Raw genomic sequence first — 15474 nt, 5'->3', positions numbered from 1 at the left:
TAGACTTGACTACGGAGATTACTGCAGATGAAGTAGCGAGAGCCATTGGTGGCCTTGCACCTAAAAAGACCCCGGGTCCGGATGGACTGACGGCTGAGTTTTACAAGGCCTTTGTGTCAATCCTGGCCCCTCAATTGGCTGGTGCGTTCAACGATTGCCTTGCTGGGGGCCAGTTACCACCCTCCATGAGGCAATCTGCAGTAATCCTGTTGTCAAAAGGTCGTGATCCTGAGATGATTGAGAATTGGCGTCCCATCAGCCTTCTCAATGTCGACAGGAAGATCCTGGCGAAAATTTTGTTCTGGCGGTTGTCCCAGGTGACAGATGTGCTTTCTCGCCATCAGCACTGCTCTGTTGTAGGAAGAAGCACACTCTCAGCACTGTTAGCTGTCCGGGAAGTCCTGGAACGGTGCAGGGCTGATGGTTGGGGAAAATACCTGCTGACGTTGGATCAGTCCAAAGCCTTTGATCGGGTCAATCATGAGTACCTATGGCGGTTGCTTACTGTGTATGGTTTGCAGGGGGGGTTTGTAGATTGGCTGCGAACTTTATACAAGGAGGCTGAAAGTTTTATGCTGATCAATGGATGGATCGGCCAGCCTTTTGAGGTGAGCTCGGGGGTTCGCCAGGGTTGTCCGCTGAGTTCTCTACTATACGTGTTTGCCATCGACCCCTTCGTGAGGAGGCTAGAGGGCAGCACGCTTGGTGGGGTTCCAGTGGGCATCTCTGGTAGCTCATCTCTGAAGGTGGTGGCTTATGCCGACGACGTTACTGTGGTGGTCTCGGATGCAGAGGAGGCGTTGGTGGTTGCTGAGGAGATCACCAGGTACTCATTGGCATCTGGTTCGAAGATCAATCCGGATAAGTGTGAAACTTTCTGGATGGGTAAAGTTGGAGAGTCCTTTAGACTTCCTGGGTCTTTTCCCTTGCCTCAGGAAGAAATTAAGATTCTTGGCATCAAATTCGGCCCAGGCGATTATGGCCTGCGAAATTGGGAAAGCAAGCTGTCTGATGTCGACAGGAAAGTAACTCGCTGGAAAGGTTGGAGTTTGACCTTTAGGGAAAGGATTGACCTGATCAAGACTTACCTGATACCAATATTGTTATATGTCAGTTATGTCACAATTTTGCCAGCATCCCTATACACCAGGGTCAATGGCCTGTTTTTCCTATTGTTATGGGGAAACAGGCTAAACCATGTGCGCAGGAATATTACTTACAAAGCTAGGCGGGAGGGTGGCTTAGGTATGGTCAACCCGATCGTTTTTTTCTCCTTGATTTTTATTAAACACAACATTGGTAGTTTGTTGTTGGAGAACCCGCCTAGCTGGGTAGGTATCTTCCAGACTTGGTGTGAGCCTTTCCTTAGAGAATGGAAGAGCGGTGGCCCAGTGAAAAATCTGAGAGCACGTCATGGCTACCTTCCGACCTATGTCTTGCCTTGTTTGAAGAAACTGCAGCAGTGGGGATTGATGGTGGAGGACATCAGATCGGTCGACAGGAAAGTCTTGTCGGCTAGGTTGGTGGACTCTTACTTTCCTGACTCACTGGCTTTGAGGGATTGCCCAGGCACAATTATGGAGGAGGGCTTGCGTTTGTTGAATTCGCCGCGGGTTCCGAATAAATTGTGGGACATCGCCTGGCTTACCTTCCAGGGCAAACTTTACGTTGGAGGGAACATGAAGTGTCGGCAGGTGGCAGAGCGTGGTTGTCCTCGACAGGGGTGTGCTGTTGAGGAGACCATGGACCATTTCCTGATGTCATGCCCTTTCAACGTGGAGGTGTACAAACAGGTGGGGAGGGCTCTGAATATCCCGTTTCTGGCGCATCTCAGTTATGCTGAGTGGGCCTATGGAGCGTTCAATCAGCGCCAGGGTTATGATTTGAGCACTTTATACGTAGTCAGCTTAGTGGTTAGGAGACACTTATGGTTGGCACGGTGTGACTTAGCTATTAGACAGCGAGACTTGCCTGTCCAGGTGGTGGTGAGCACTATTCTCGGTGAGGTGAGGAATATTCGGTTCTTGGAGAGAAAGAAACTGGGGAGAGGAGCTTGGGTTCTGGCGTGGCAGAACATCAAGCCTCCTTAAACTGGCGGAGGTCTCTCCTGGGTGTTAGCTTGTCTGTCGCTTCTCTTGTACACCTCAGATTTTTTTTTCTTTGACATTTTTTTGAAGTCTGGCCGCAGACACAAGGGGAGTGTACCTTTGTGCTCTTCTTTTTAGTTGTTGGTGTGGTTTTGTCCTGTGTTTGGGCTTCAATTTCTTTTCAGTCTTGTCTTGTGTAGTGTCTTCTAATCTTATGTACTTGCTTATTGGTCGGGCGTAAAAGTCCCGCGGTATGTATGTGGAATGTATGGTGTAATGTGGGTGTTGTCCTTCACTTTTTGGGTGGTGGTGTATGTTATATGTCTTTCTCTTTTCTTTTTTTTTGTCCTGTTTGTTTTGAATGATGTGATGTAGGTGTTGACTTGTGTCCTTTTGGGTGGTGGTTGGTGTTATGTGTTTTATTTTTTTCTTTCTGTCTGGTTGTCCTGTTTGTCTGAATGTAGATGAGTGATGTCTCCTCAGCAGCTATACTTCTGGAGTATGGAACAGTTCTTGTTCACAAGTTATGTGCATAGCACAGTTTTGTTTGATTTGTATTTTCTTGGGTACATTGACAGAGTTTTTCTGTAATCATGGCGTTGTTTCAGTTGTATTATGGTGTGGGAAAGATTATTCCCTGATTATATTTGTTTCCTTACTTGTATTGCATACTTTTTATATTTATTTCATTGTATGCTGTATGATGGTATTTTGATTTACAGGCATACTTTTATCTTATTTATTATTCCTTGTATGCTTTAAGTTTGTTGATTAATAAAAAAAAAAGTCCCTGCACTGTACATTCTGTATGTTCCTGTTTCTTCCAGACAGACATCCACTGTGAACCGAATCTTTCATTGTGATGATCCGGATGATTCGACTCACAAAAAAGATCCGGATGAAATGAACGATTCATTCATGATCCGGACAACACTACAGTCCCACCATGAGTCTCCACAGTGCAGTGAATATTAATTAGCCATGTGGCTGGCCCCGCAGGAGGAGGGGAGACCACCTCCTCCAACATTACTGAGCATGTGCAAGCAGTGTAACGCGGCTTAGCTCAGTATAACATACAGCATGCAGCACTTTGTTTAAGCGTGCTGCGTTACTATATAACGCAACGTGGGCACTGTGAACAGCACATTGATTTATCCTTGCTGTGAGTTAGGCTGCTTTACTGGCTGCTGTAACGTGGGACTTTAACATCCCACTGTGAAACCAGCCTAAATAAGAAAAGTAAATACATCTCTAACATTTACAAGAGTGCATTACAAGATTAAAGTGGTTTAAAACTCTGACAAAATATTCAACAAAAATGTGTTTTCCTACTTTGTATAACCCATACAATTATCATATTTGCTTTTGTGCACAAGTATTATAATTCATTTATAAATTATAACTTCCCAAAGTTCCGTTTATTTGCTTTGAAAGCTGCTGGTGCATTTTATTCATAACTGTTGTAATTCTGTTGTAAATGCAGCCAGCAGTGATTTCTGACCTGTGTTTTACCCCAGGACTCATTAGCATAAGTTTCTGCACAGCCAGAGAATGTTTACTTCGGCCTGGTGCACACCAAAAACCGCTAGCAGATCCGCAAACCGCTAGCGATTTTTTAAACACTTGTTCTTATTTTTATGTAGCGTTTTAGCTAGCGCTTTGCGGTTTTGGGTAGCGTTTTTTGTGTAGCAGATTTCATATATTGTTACAGTAAAGCTGTTACTGAACAGCTTCTGTAACAAAAACGCCTGGAAAACCGCTCTGAACTGGCGTTTTTCAGAGCGGTTTTCCAAAATCCTATACTTTACATTGGAGGCAGAAATGCCTCCGCAATCCAAAAAATGCCTCAGCCAGGGAGTATGTGTTTTTGCAAAATGCCTCCCGCTCTGGTGTGAACCACCCCATTGAGATACATTACCCTAGCGGATCCGCAGCCGCAAGCAGCTGTAAAAACGCCAGAAAACCTGCTCGGTGTGCACCAGCCCTAATTGTTTCAAGTAAAGAATGTATACAGAAGATAAGCTAATCACCAGTTCGGATGCAGCAGCTCCTGCAGGAGAAAAAGTCAGTCCTGTGATGTAACCCTTTAAATGCTGTTTTACTAAAAATAAACATTGTGTTAGTATATTATATGCTGTAAATAATCTTTATATCTTAGAGCAAAGAAGAAATACTGGGTTATATTCCACTTTAATATAGAAAAAAAAGCATATTGTAGTCAGTGTGACGTCTCTGATGCCTGTACCCTTTGCCGCAGCTTACCATTCAGTCTCAGATCCTGAAGCTGGTTTCACACTAGAACCGCGCATGTGCAGGATGCTTACAGCGACCAGCATAATGACGTGCTGGGGGCGGGCACGCGTGATGACGTGCTGGGGGCGGGCACGCGTGATGACGTGCTGGGGGCGGGCACGTGTGATGTGCTGGGGGCGGGTACACGTGTGATGACATGCTGGGGGCGGGCACATGTGATGACGTGCTGGGGGCGGGCACACGTGATGACGTGCTGGGGGCGGGCACGCGTGATGACGTGCTGGGGGCGGGCATGCGTGATGACGTGCTGGGGGCTGGCACGTGTGATGATGTGCTGGGGGCGGGCACGTGTGATGATGTGCTGGGGCGGGCACGTGTGATGACGTGCTGGGGGCGGGCACGTGTGATGACGTGCTGGGGGCGGGCACGTGTGATGACGTGCTGGGGGCGGGCACGTGTGATGACGTGCTGGGGGCGGGCACGTGTGATGACGTGCTGGTGGCGGGCACGTGTGATGACGTGCTGGGGGCGGGCAGTGTGATGATGTGCTGGGGGCGGGTACACGTGTGATGACGTGCTGGGGGCGGGCACACGTGATGACGTGCTGGGGGCGGGCACACGTGATGACGTGCTGGGGGCGGGCACACGTGATGACGTGCTGGGGGCGGGCACGTGTGATGACGTGCTGGGGGCGGGCACGTGTGATGACGTGCTGGGGGCGGGCACGTGTGATGACGTGCTGGGGGCGGGCACGTGTGATGATGTGCTGGGGGCGGGCACGTGTGATGAAGTGCTGGGGGCGGGTACACGTGTGATGACGTGCTGGGGGCGGGCACACGTGATGACGTGCTGGGGGCGGGCACACGTAATGACGTGCTGGGGGCGGGCACGTGTGATGACGTGCTGGGGGCGGGCACGTGTGATGACGTGCTGGGGGCGGGCACGTGTGATGATGTGCTGGGGGCGGGCACGTGTGATGATGTGCTGGGGGCGGGCACACGTGATGACGTGCTGGGGGCGGGCACGTGTGATGACGTGCTGGGGGCGGGCACGTGTGATGACGTGCTGGGGGCGGGCACGTGTGATGACGTGCTGGGGGCGGGCACGTGTGATGATGTGCTGGGGGCGGGTACACGTGTGATGACGTGCTGGGGGCGGGCACACGTGATGACGTGCTGGGGGCGGGCACATGTGATGACGTGCTGGGGGTGGGTACACGTGATGACGTGCTGGGGGCGGGCACGTGTGATGACGTGCTGGGGGCGGGCACGTGTGATGACGTGCTGGGGCGGGCACGCGTGACTTCAGCCAAAGTCTCCTGATTACAAGAGCTGCCAGCAGGACCACGGTGGGATGAAGAGAACGCTGGGGGAGTTTGCGGGCTACAGGGGTGCTGGAGAAAGCCCCAGGTAAGTCCAGATTACATTTTATGGCTTTCCTGAGGGTCCCTTTAAAGGACAACTGTGGTTAGGTGACACGGGTGGCGCTGTGTGGGGGTCATTGACAATCAATCAGATCGGTGACACAGCCAGCCACACACTGTATACGGGTGTTGTGTTGCCACAACACACCACACCACAAAAAGCAACAAAAAAATCAGTACAGCAGGGTCAATATCTGCACTTTTTTTTGGTAAGGATGAGTCCTCAAAAGGACTGTTGGGGGGGGGGGGGACCTAGGATTAGCAGCTACACAGGACAACATCACAATACAGCCTATCTAATACTGTCCCTGTATCTGTATCTTCTCACCCTACACTGACTACAGGCAGAGTGAAAATGGTCAATGAGCTTTTGCCTATTACAGGGGGGGAGTGGCCCAGGTGGTGACCCTGTCTGGTTGGCTGCCCGGTCCCATGTGAATTCAGGGTGAGGGGTCAAAAAATGGCTCCATGGGAAAGTATAGGGTGGTCTCGACGGCCTGTATAGTTTGCGATAGACGCAAACGGAACTGTTTGCCCTGCAAACGGTTCTGTCATCACTATTCTTATATGCAGGAAAAAAGACTGTCCAAGTGCTCAAACCGCCAATAGCTTCCAAGTACCAGGGAGTCAACCAGCCAGCACCTGGATCTACCTGAGCACAAAGGCCTGCATGACGAAACCTTGTGCAGCTTCGTGGCTATAGTACCTCTAATAAGTTAAAGGATACCTGAAGTGACATGTGACCTGATGAGACAGACGTGTATGTACAGTGCCTAGCACACAAATAACTAGGCTGTGTTCCTTTTTTTCTTTTCTGCCTGAAAGAGTTAAATATCGGGTATGTAAGTGGCAGTTCCTGTGTGAGTCAGGACTGGGTCAGAGTACAGTGTGACCCTCACTGATAAGAAATTACAACTACAAAACACTTTCCTAGCAGAAAAAGGCTTCTGAGAGCAGGAAAGAGATAAAAAGGGTCAATAGGTCTATATTTTAGCTCTGGCATACTTCAATGAATGTGTTATTGAGCAAAAACAATAAAACAGTAAAAACTTAAAAAGTAGATTTAAATACAAAATAAAACTGTGGAATATCTTAACAAGTCATGCTTAGGAGAAGGAGGATAGATGCAATTGTTTATTTCAGTAGTTTATTTTCAAATCGGGTGTCCTTTAAATTACCCCTAACTCTAACATCCCCTCAGTCTCTCTCTTCATGTGTGCTTGCACATCAGGAGAGACACGACTACCTGATGGGTTGATGGGTGCTCTTGTCTACTTTGTGAACTGCAAGATTGGAGATAAATGATCCATAGTCCTCTGAGGACGTTCACTTTTGGATTGTACTATTTATACACACTGTATGGCTGGACTTTGGATGGCCTGTGTGTTCTGTACGGCGCCCCCCAATGGAGAAAACTGATTTTAATAAATATTTTATAAATGTGTGCATTATAATAATGTTACTTTATCCTCTGTGTCAGTGCTTATTGCCTGGAGAGGAGGAGACTGAAGACTCAGCAACATTAACCATCCACAGGCGCCCCCTGCTGGAAGCAAGCTGTACTGCCACAATGACAAATAATCTTTTCAAATTTATTAAACATAAAATATATAGGAAAATAGAAGCTTTGTCTTCTGTGTTGATAATCAGATGCCGGTGGATCGACCTGGAAGAGAAAAATGCAGTTCAGAGTCGACACAGCATCTTTTCCCTGCCCAAAAAAACAAAGACCCTCAGTTTCTGTTCCCTACAACCACTGAAAAGAGTAAGTTCCCCCATAATTCTCAGATCACCTCCTCCTGTAATTGGCTCACTGCATCTCCCAGAAGTCTGGATAATGGTGGAGATACAGGCAGCTGCATCCAATGCAGAATCTTTAGACTGACTGCACTGAGCGTCCCATCTCTGGCGAGTTTCTCTGAAAGAATATCTTACATCTTAATGAATTCCAGGGGTGCAGTGTTACAGCACAAGCTCATAGTATTGCAATAAAACATTACATACTCCTTCTGCAGTGTGCATAGTCACCAGCAGAGGGTGGATGTACAGTTTTCTCTCCCCCTCCACAAGTCCCCTTCTCTCTGCTAAGTGCAATGAGGAAAGCTGTAAGCCAATACCAGGAGCAGAGAGTTCTGCTAAAAAGGTTACAATGTTGCTAAGGTGTCAGGAAAATAAATGTATTACCAGTGTGGAAAATTAACCTAAATTTATTAATACCTAACATGAACTACAAAACACCCCGCCCCCAATTCACCCCATCCCCCACCCTTACCTGGTTCTGCAGCTTTTCTGGGCCGGAGCAGTTCCAGTCTGGCCTGAGGGTTGGTACTGAGAAGTCTGACTCCAGGAGCCAATCCTGTGTGAGCTCCGCCCTCTATCAGGCTCTCATACACACTGGCTGTCAGGACGGGTGGAGGCGGGGTTAAGGATATAATGCTCACAATAAACATGTGTATACAGGGAGGTCTGTGTGCTCCAATCATCTGGTCTGGAGATATGACAGGGTTCTGGACTGTGCTGCATACATGTAGGCTGCCATACCTGCTAACTGCAGGCTCGGCTGAACAGCTGTTAGGAGATCTGCACTCAGGGGCAGTGCTAGCCCCAAAGATCAGTGGCACGTGCCACGGATCTATTCTGGGGTGCCACGGATGTCCTCCAGGCAGAGTCAGAGCTGTAGTGCCTCTATGTGGGCATACTGAGTGCTGTGGTGCCATGCTGGGTGCTGTGATACATTTATACGGACATGCAGGGAGCTGTAGTTATATGGGGTATGCTGGGTGCCTCTATGGGGGCATGCTAGGTGCTGTGATACATTTATGGGGGCATGCAGGCAGCTGTGGTTGTTTTGTGGGGGCATTCTGGGTGGGAGCATGGGAGGGGGTTCACTTGAAGGTCAGGGCATGCTATGGGGGCATGCTGGGAGCTGTGGTGCCTCAATGGTGGGCATGCTGAGTGTTATGGTGCCATGCTGGGTGCTGTGATTCCTTTATGGAAGCATGCTGGAAGTTGTGGTGCCTGAATGGGAGGCCCGTGGAAGCATGGAAGGGGGTGGTTACTAGAAGGTCAGAAATGCTAGGGGAACTGCCAGATAACCTGGTATCAGGCCTGCCCGCCCAGCAGAAAGCCAGACCAGCCAGCACAGAAACCAGGTAACTCTGCCTATTTATGTGATTTCTGATATGCTGCATTCATTTTTTTATTGTATTAATGGAGAGGGGGGCTTCATCCAACATTTTGCTGGGCAGGCCTATTTAGACTGCTGTTAAGTTCATGTAAATTTGGCTCCACCCATGACCATACCCACATTCTGTGCTCAAAAGTGCCCCAGATCTCTTAGGATCCTAACAACGCCCCTGTCTGCAGTTACACAAAACCCTACAGCTATATGTAAGTCTGATTCCCTAGTCTTGGTCATGCGTCACATCAGCTTCCTGCAGAGGCTAAAGCAGCAACTCCCAGACACAGACTTATAAATCACAAGCTCACAATAACCACATGTGTGTGTACATTGTCCCTGGGGGCTGCACTTCGTGGCCACATTACAGTGGGTGTAGTAGTGGTGTCACATGACAGAGGCGGGTCCTCTGTGGTCATGTGACAGGAAGTGCTGTATTTGGGAGTCACATGATGGGGGTGCTGTAATGGGGTCTCTCTACACGCCACTGAAGGATATTTGCAACGACAGGCAGGAAAAGCGTCTCCACTTCACTCTGGATCTCGATGCAATGTGAGCACTCAGCGGCCCCCTCCGGACCTTCCAAACCGATGGCCATCGCAAACAGCTCTACGTCCAATCTGGTCTGCATCCCCGCCGCCACCTGCAGGGGACACAAAATGGAGGAAATAAGGTATTTATATTACAGTTCATTAACAGAACATTATAGCATATATCCAGGGGGCACAAAAGCAGAACCCCGCCTATTCCTTCTCTGGTTGCTGCGGTCCCTGGAAGGGTCAGTAATATTAATGCTGTAGGCATTTGGGGCATGACATGGAGAAATTGCTGGACTGAAGCTCCAGGCTTCTATTGGGTCTGAGATGGGAGTCACTGAATCTCGTATTGCCCGGATGTTTTGGAAGGAAATAAGAAAAACCTTCAATCAAATCAGAAATCTGGACTGCAAACAATGTAGAAAATTATGGGAGGATATCTGGAAAGACCGAAGAACCTTCAAGAAAAGACAAAAAACCACAGAGACTCCAGGAGCCCTGCATAGTGTGGTACTTTGGTACCAGGTAAGGCAATAGGATATAGAAGAGTGATACAAGTGTGGGCTGCAAATCTCCCAACCTCCCACCCACGTTCTTTAGAATCTTGGCGTTTTACGCTACAACCTGATGGTTAAACATTTGCTTGGACCACAACTATTAGTGACGTTTTATTTGCTTGCTTGACTGCCCGCTTCATAGATTGTAAGCTCACAAGGGCAGGACTCTCTCACCCTTTTGTGTTTTGGAATGTTATTCATTTCCTAGCTTGCACTCTGTTATTCATCATGTTACATCCGTCAGTGTAATCAGCAGTGCTGTATTTTGTACCAGTGTCCATATTTTGTGTATATTATTGTCTGTTTCATTATGTACACCATGTTTGCTTTTCTTAGTTTGTACAGCATATTACACATTTTATTCATGGTACATTTGTCACTGTCAATACCAGTTCTGAATCTTGTACCAATTCTGTATTTTGTATATTGATGTATACCACTATCTGTATTATTATGTACCCATTATTAATTATTATTATTTATTGTATTTATAAAGAGCCAACATATTACGCAGCGCTGGACAATAACTAGGGATACATACATTGTAACAAGGGGTGACAGACAGAGAGGTAGCAAACGGTTATACAACATAGCACAAGGTTATACATACAATCAGGGTATAAAATGCGGTTTACAGAGACCCAGCAAATCAAGTACGAGTTAGTCCATGAGAAGGGTGTCATTGCTGGGGCAGCGAGATTAAGAAGGACACACTAAAGGGGGGGGGGGGGGAGGCCCTGCTAAGGCTTACAATCTAAAGGGTGGGGGAGGGACACATAAGGTAGGACTGTGGAAAAGGTGGGTGACTGAGAGAGTTAGAGCATGGTAGATGTGGGGTAGGCCATTTTAAAGAAATGTGTTTTGAGGGCTTGCTTGAAGGTGTTGAAGGAAGGAGCGAGTCTGAGGGGGAGTGGAAGGGAGTTCCATAGGGTGGGGGCAGCTCTTGAGAAGTCTTGTAAGCGTGCATGGGAATGAGAAATGCGTGGGGAGGTCAGGCGGAGATCATTGGAGGACCCCATGTTTCTTTCTTAATTTGTACAGCGTCACGGAATTTGCTGGTGCTTTATAAATCAATACTAATAATAACAATAATATGCTTACATTAATGTATTTGTGAAGTTGAACCTCGGGTATACCTACAATTTTTAGCCACTGGGGGAGTATGTGAGAATACATCAACTTTGGTTTTTATACTTTTTTATTATTCATTCATTTTTACATTTCTTTACAGATACAACAGAATCTTTCTAATATCCACGACTTTGTCACTAGAGGGAGTATGTGCGGTATCTTTATTCTTTATTTACTGCTGGATTCAATTTGGAATAAATCTTACAGTGCATTGAATTTAGAACATAATTCTGTCCTTCAAATGGGCATTCCAGGTTTGGCAATACATGCACTTGTAGGGTTACACTACAGCTATTTTTGTTGTTAATGTTATTATTGTTACTATTATTATTGTTATTTTTGATAGGCTGGTTACTTTTATATTATTGAGACTATGTAAAATCCTCATTCGTATTCTGTTTTGTGTTGTTGTTTGCTACGAGCCTCTGTTTGATTCCTTGTTTGTAGACAGTGGGCCCAATCCAAATCACTTTTTCTCCAAGTTTTCTCCTAGATGATAGGTTTACATCTTGTCAATAGAGATGGCCTGAACAGTTCACCAGTTGATAGTCCTGGAGAACAAGGGCTAGTCGCCGTTTACATTTAACATTCATTTTTTTGTAAAAAAATATACGTTTGCATTTTTTACATTACAGTCACTGCCCGCCGATTTTAGTGGTTAATAGCAAAGCCCCCGGACATGCTAGAAACACCAATTTTGCAGGGTGTGTTAACCATTTACCGCCATCCTAACGTATTAAAACGTCATGCTTACCGCTATTAACAGCAACATGACGTTTTAATACGTCGCGCATTCCCGCCGCTGCTACCGCCGTGTGTCCGCCGCTACCGCCGCCATTACCGTCGGGATCCCGTGCTGGGCGATTGGGGAAGAGGACTGAACAGTCCTCTACCCAATCGCAGTGCCTGGAGTGAATGGACGTGACCGCGAACAGCGGCTACGTCCATTCACATAAACAGGAAATGTAACAGTTTAATAAAGTGTGTAAAAAAAAAAAAAAAAAAAAAAAGTGAACACGTCCTATGAGTGTTCACCAGCGCCATCTTGTGGCCAAAAAGTATATTACACTTACAAAATACATACATTTTCAAGTATATACACATCATTAATAAAATTACACTTCCAACCCCCCCCCCCCCCAAAAAAAACACTTGTAAAAAAAAAAAATCAGCTTAAAAAAAATAAATAAATAGTTACCTTAGGGACTCAGCTTTTTTTATTCTATATTTTATGGGGGAAAATTAATTTTAATTTATTACATAGGGGCTTGTAATTATGGCCAGAACAAACAGAAAAATAACCACTTATATTTCAAAATAATATACTGTCGCCATACATTGTGGTAGGGACATAATCTAAACGGTTTAATTATCGGGACCACTGGGCAAATAAAACGTGTTTGTTTTATCCACAGGAGAATGTTTAATTTTAAAACTATAAAGGCTGAACACTGAGAAATAATGATTTTTTTTCTTTTTTTTTCTGTTTTTCTCATTAAAATGCATTTAGAATAAAAAAATTCTTAGCAAAATGTACTATCCACAGAAAGCCTAATTGGTGGCGAAAAAAACGAGGTATAGATCATTTTCTTGTGATAAGTAGTAATAAAGTTATTAGGGAATAAAAGGGAGGAGCGCTGACAACTGAAAATTGCTCTGGTCCGTTAGGATAAAAACCCTTGGGGGTGAACTGGTTAAAGGAGTTATCAGCCAAAATCTACAAAATGAGCTTTACTCACCTGGGGCTTTTTCCAGCCCCTTGCAGCCGACCGCTCCGCTCTGGGCCGCCATCCTGGTCTCTGAGCATGGTGCGGAGGCCGACCCCGAGGTCGTCCTCACTGCGCCTGCGCGAACCGCCGCTGTCAATCAAGTCCACGTTACTGTGCAGACGCAAAACTACTGCACACCACCCCTGCGCAGTAAGCCGTGTACAACGTGGGCTTGATTGACAGCGGCGGTTCGCGCAGGCGCAGTGAGGACGACCTCAGGGTCGGCCTCCACACCATGCTCGGAGACCAGAACGGCGGCCCAGAGCGGAGCGGTCGGCTGCAAGGGGCTGGAAAAAGCCCCAGGTGAGTAAAGCTCATTTTGTAGATATTGGCTGATAACTCCTTTAAGGAGGACAGTGGGGACACGTACTACACATACAATTCATTATATCAGACTGAGTGCTCAGTCAGGGATTTTATCAGGGCTGATAAGAAACAGCAGTGCAGAATGAAACAGAAAGCATGGTAGATGTTTTCTCTAATGTTCCCACTGATATATATGGTAAAATACATGAGGGTGCTTCGTCTCTGGTTCTCTTTAAGACCTGTTTACCTCACACAAGATAATATTTTTTTCTATTATCTATTTGGATTATCCATACGCCTTTCTTCCCTCCCAGTTACCCATTTTGAATGAGAAATTAACCAGAATGCCAGGAAAAGACACTGGCCTTGGATTGGTAGAGATGGTCAGCCTCTTGTCACTGGGCACTTACCGGGCCGGGGGTGTAGGTGACTCTCAGGCCGGTGCTCGGGGGAGGAGGCTTCACCCGATATCTGCAGAGAAAACAAAAAAGTGAAATACTGCCATCTTGTGGTGGCTCCACGCAGCTGTAATTACCGTCAAACTCATTCCTTCTTGCCTGGAAAATCCCTGGCGTTCTGTATACAGTAAGCCTAGACGGGGCCGGATTTCCCATAAGGCGCTATAGGCACATGCCTACAGGCGACTGATGATGGAAAGGTGGCTCAGCTATTTCCACCAGAGTCTGAGTGGGAGGGTGCGAGTGCACACGCGCAGAGACGCCAGTCTTCAGAGGTTTCAGTGCTGTAGCGGGCTGGCGTACGACAGGGAAAGCCTCTTTAGGATCCAGAGGCTTACCCCTCCCGAGGTACGTATCTAAAATAAGGACTGCATGTGTGAAACGCGTTAGACACTATGTTGTTACTGCTTTCATAAACATCCTGGTTTTCCGGGACCCCAGTGAGCTGCAGACTAGTCTTTCTACAGACTCCTGTTACTCCTGTGTCTAGTTGTGAACCTCTGCTCTGGGAGTGATGGTAGAGTCCCATATTCACCTTCACGAAGAATGAGAGATCAGAGAGGGGGAACAAGGACTGTAATTGGGTCCTGGGATGCCTCTGAGTACGCCCACTACACAAACTACTCAATAGACAAAATGGCGGCTGCACTCCAAAGGCAGAGATCTGTATTCATTCAGAGCAAATTACACACACTGCCTTTACCTGCTGAAATCCACCCCGATGTTCTTCAAGGTGACCGTCATGGCGTAGGTGCATCCCTCTCTGAGGACCCCAAACTGCGCCACCGCCGGGGTGAGGTGGAACCCTTGTGGCACTCGTCTCACGCGGCCGTTACTGGGAGGAGAAGTGGAGGAAGTTCTCACGCGGCGTCTCACCGGATCGTCCACCAGAGAGAACTGGAGTACAGAAATAAAGTGTATAACAATTCTTACACCCAGAGGGACCTGCAATGCAGCACCGCCGGAAGACACCACCTCTTTATGACACCGATGTCCACCACCCAATCATTTACCAGGGAAATCTCTATAGATATGTACTGGCGTGATTATATATACAGTTTATATGTACAGTAATCGCATGAATGTCCCATTCCACTAGGGGCCAGGCAGGTGCAATGCAGAATTCTTCTGGTTGACACATGCGTATATCCCTGTAATTTCTGTGCGCATGGGGGGTGGACACACGCATCCTCTGGAAAAACACTGCAAGCAACACGTTGTTTCCTGGACACGAACATGCGTGATTTCCCCCATTGGGTGGCAGCAGTACAATGGTTACCAGAGGGCTGTCACATCTAATGCAGGCTTTGCACGCGTTCATGTACAAAATTCAGACACAATGGAAACAGGGCCTATAGGTGGCCACACACAATCCAACCAAAACGTTCAATTTTCCTAATTTTTTTTAAAAATAAAAATGATCAGTTGTCCGGAAAAAATAATTTTGTTTGTTTATTTGAGAAATTTGATCAAATTAAATTAAATTAAAATTCTGATCAATTTTACTGAACATGAAATCGTAAGTTATTATATATATAATATATATATATATAATAGTCATTCAATCATAAGTTTTTTTCTATGCATTTCATTTTTAGGATTTTTCAATTATTTTTATAATTGTGGGAAAATCAAACACAAAATATGTCAGGAACCGGCCCCCGTGGCAAACCTCAACCACACTTTGCAAGGCTCGGCCACCGATAGGAGTCGTGTGCGAGCTAACCTACTAGACACCATACACACACAGATTCCAGCGCTGAAAGGATATCTATC

The 15474-nt window shown here is 46.6% G+C and overlaps 1 protein-coding gene across 1 annotated transcript in view; it reads right to left on the bottom strand.

Annotated features, from left to right (window-relative positions):
- Positions 1–7341: 7341 nt before the first annotated feature.
- The window catches only part of SPAG17 (sperm associated antigen 17), a 311336-nt gene continuing 303203 nt past the window's right edge, over positions 7342–15474 (bottom strand). The window contains exons 43-47 of the mRNA XM_068270990.1: positions 14402–14595; positions 13651–13711; positions 9440–9584; positions 8036–8173; positions 7342–7429 (exon numbers count right to left, since the gene is read on the bottom strand). Coding sequence (XP_068127091.1) covers positions 7410–7429; positions 8036–8173; positions 9440–9584; positions 13651–13711; positions 14402–14595 — 558 coding nt within the window. The 3' untranslated portion in view covers positions 7342–7409. The remainder of the gene's footprint in view (positions 7430–8035; positions 8174–9439; positions 9585–13650; positions 13712–14401; positions 14596–15474) is intronic.

The sequence above is a fragment of the Hyperolius riggenbachi genome, chromosome 2 (genome assembly GCF_040937935.1).
Source record: "Hyperolius riggenbachi isolate aHypRig1 chromosome 2, aHypRig1.pri, whole genome shotgun sequence".
NCBI lineage: Eukaryota > Metazoa > Chordata > Amphibia > Anura > Hyperoliidae > Hyperolius > Hyperolius riggenbachi.
The sequence above is the reverse complement of the archived record's forward strand: the minus strand, read 5'-3'. Positions and strand labels throughout refer to the sequence as shown.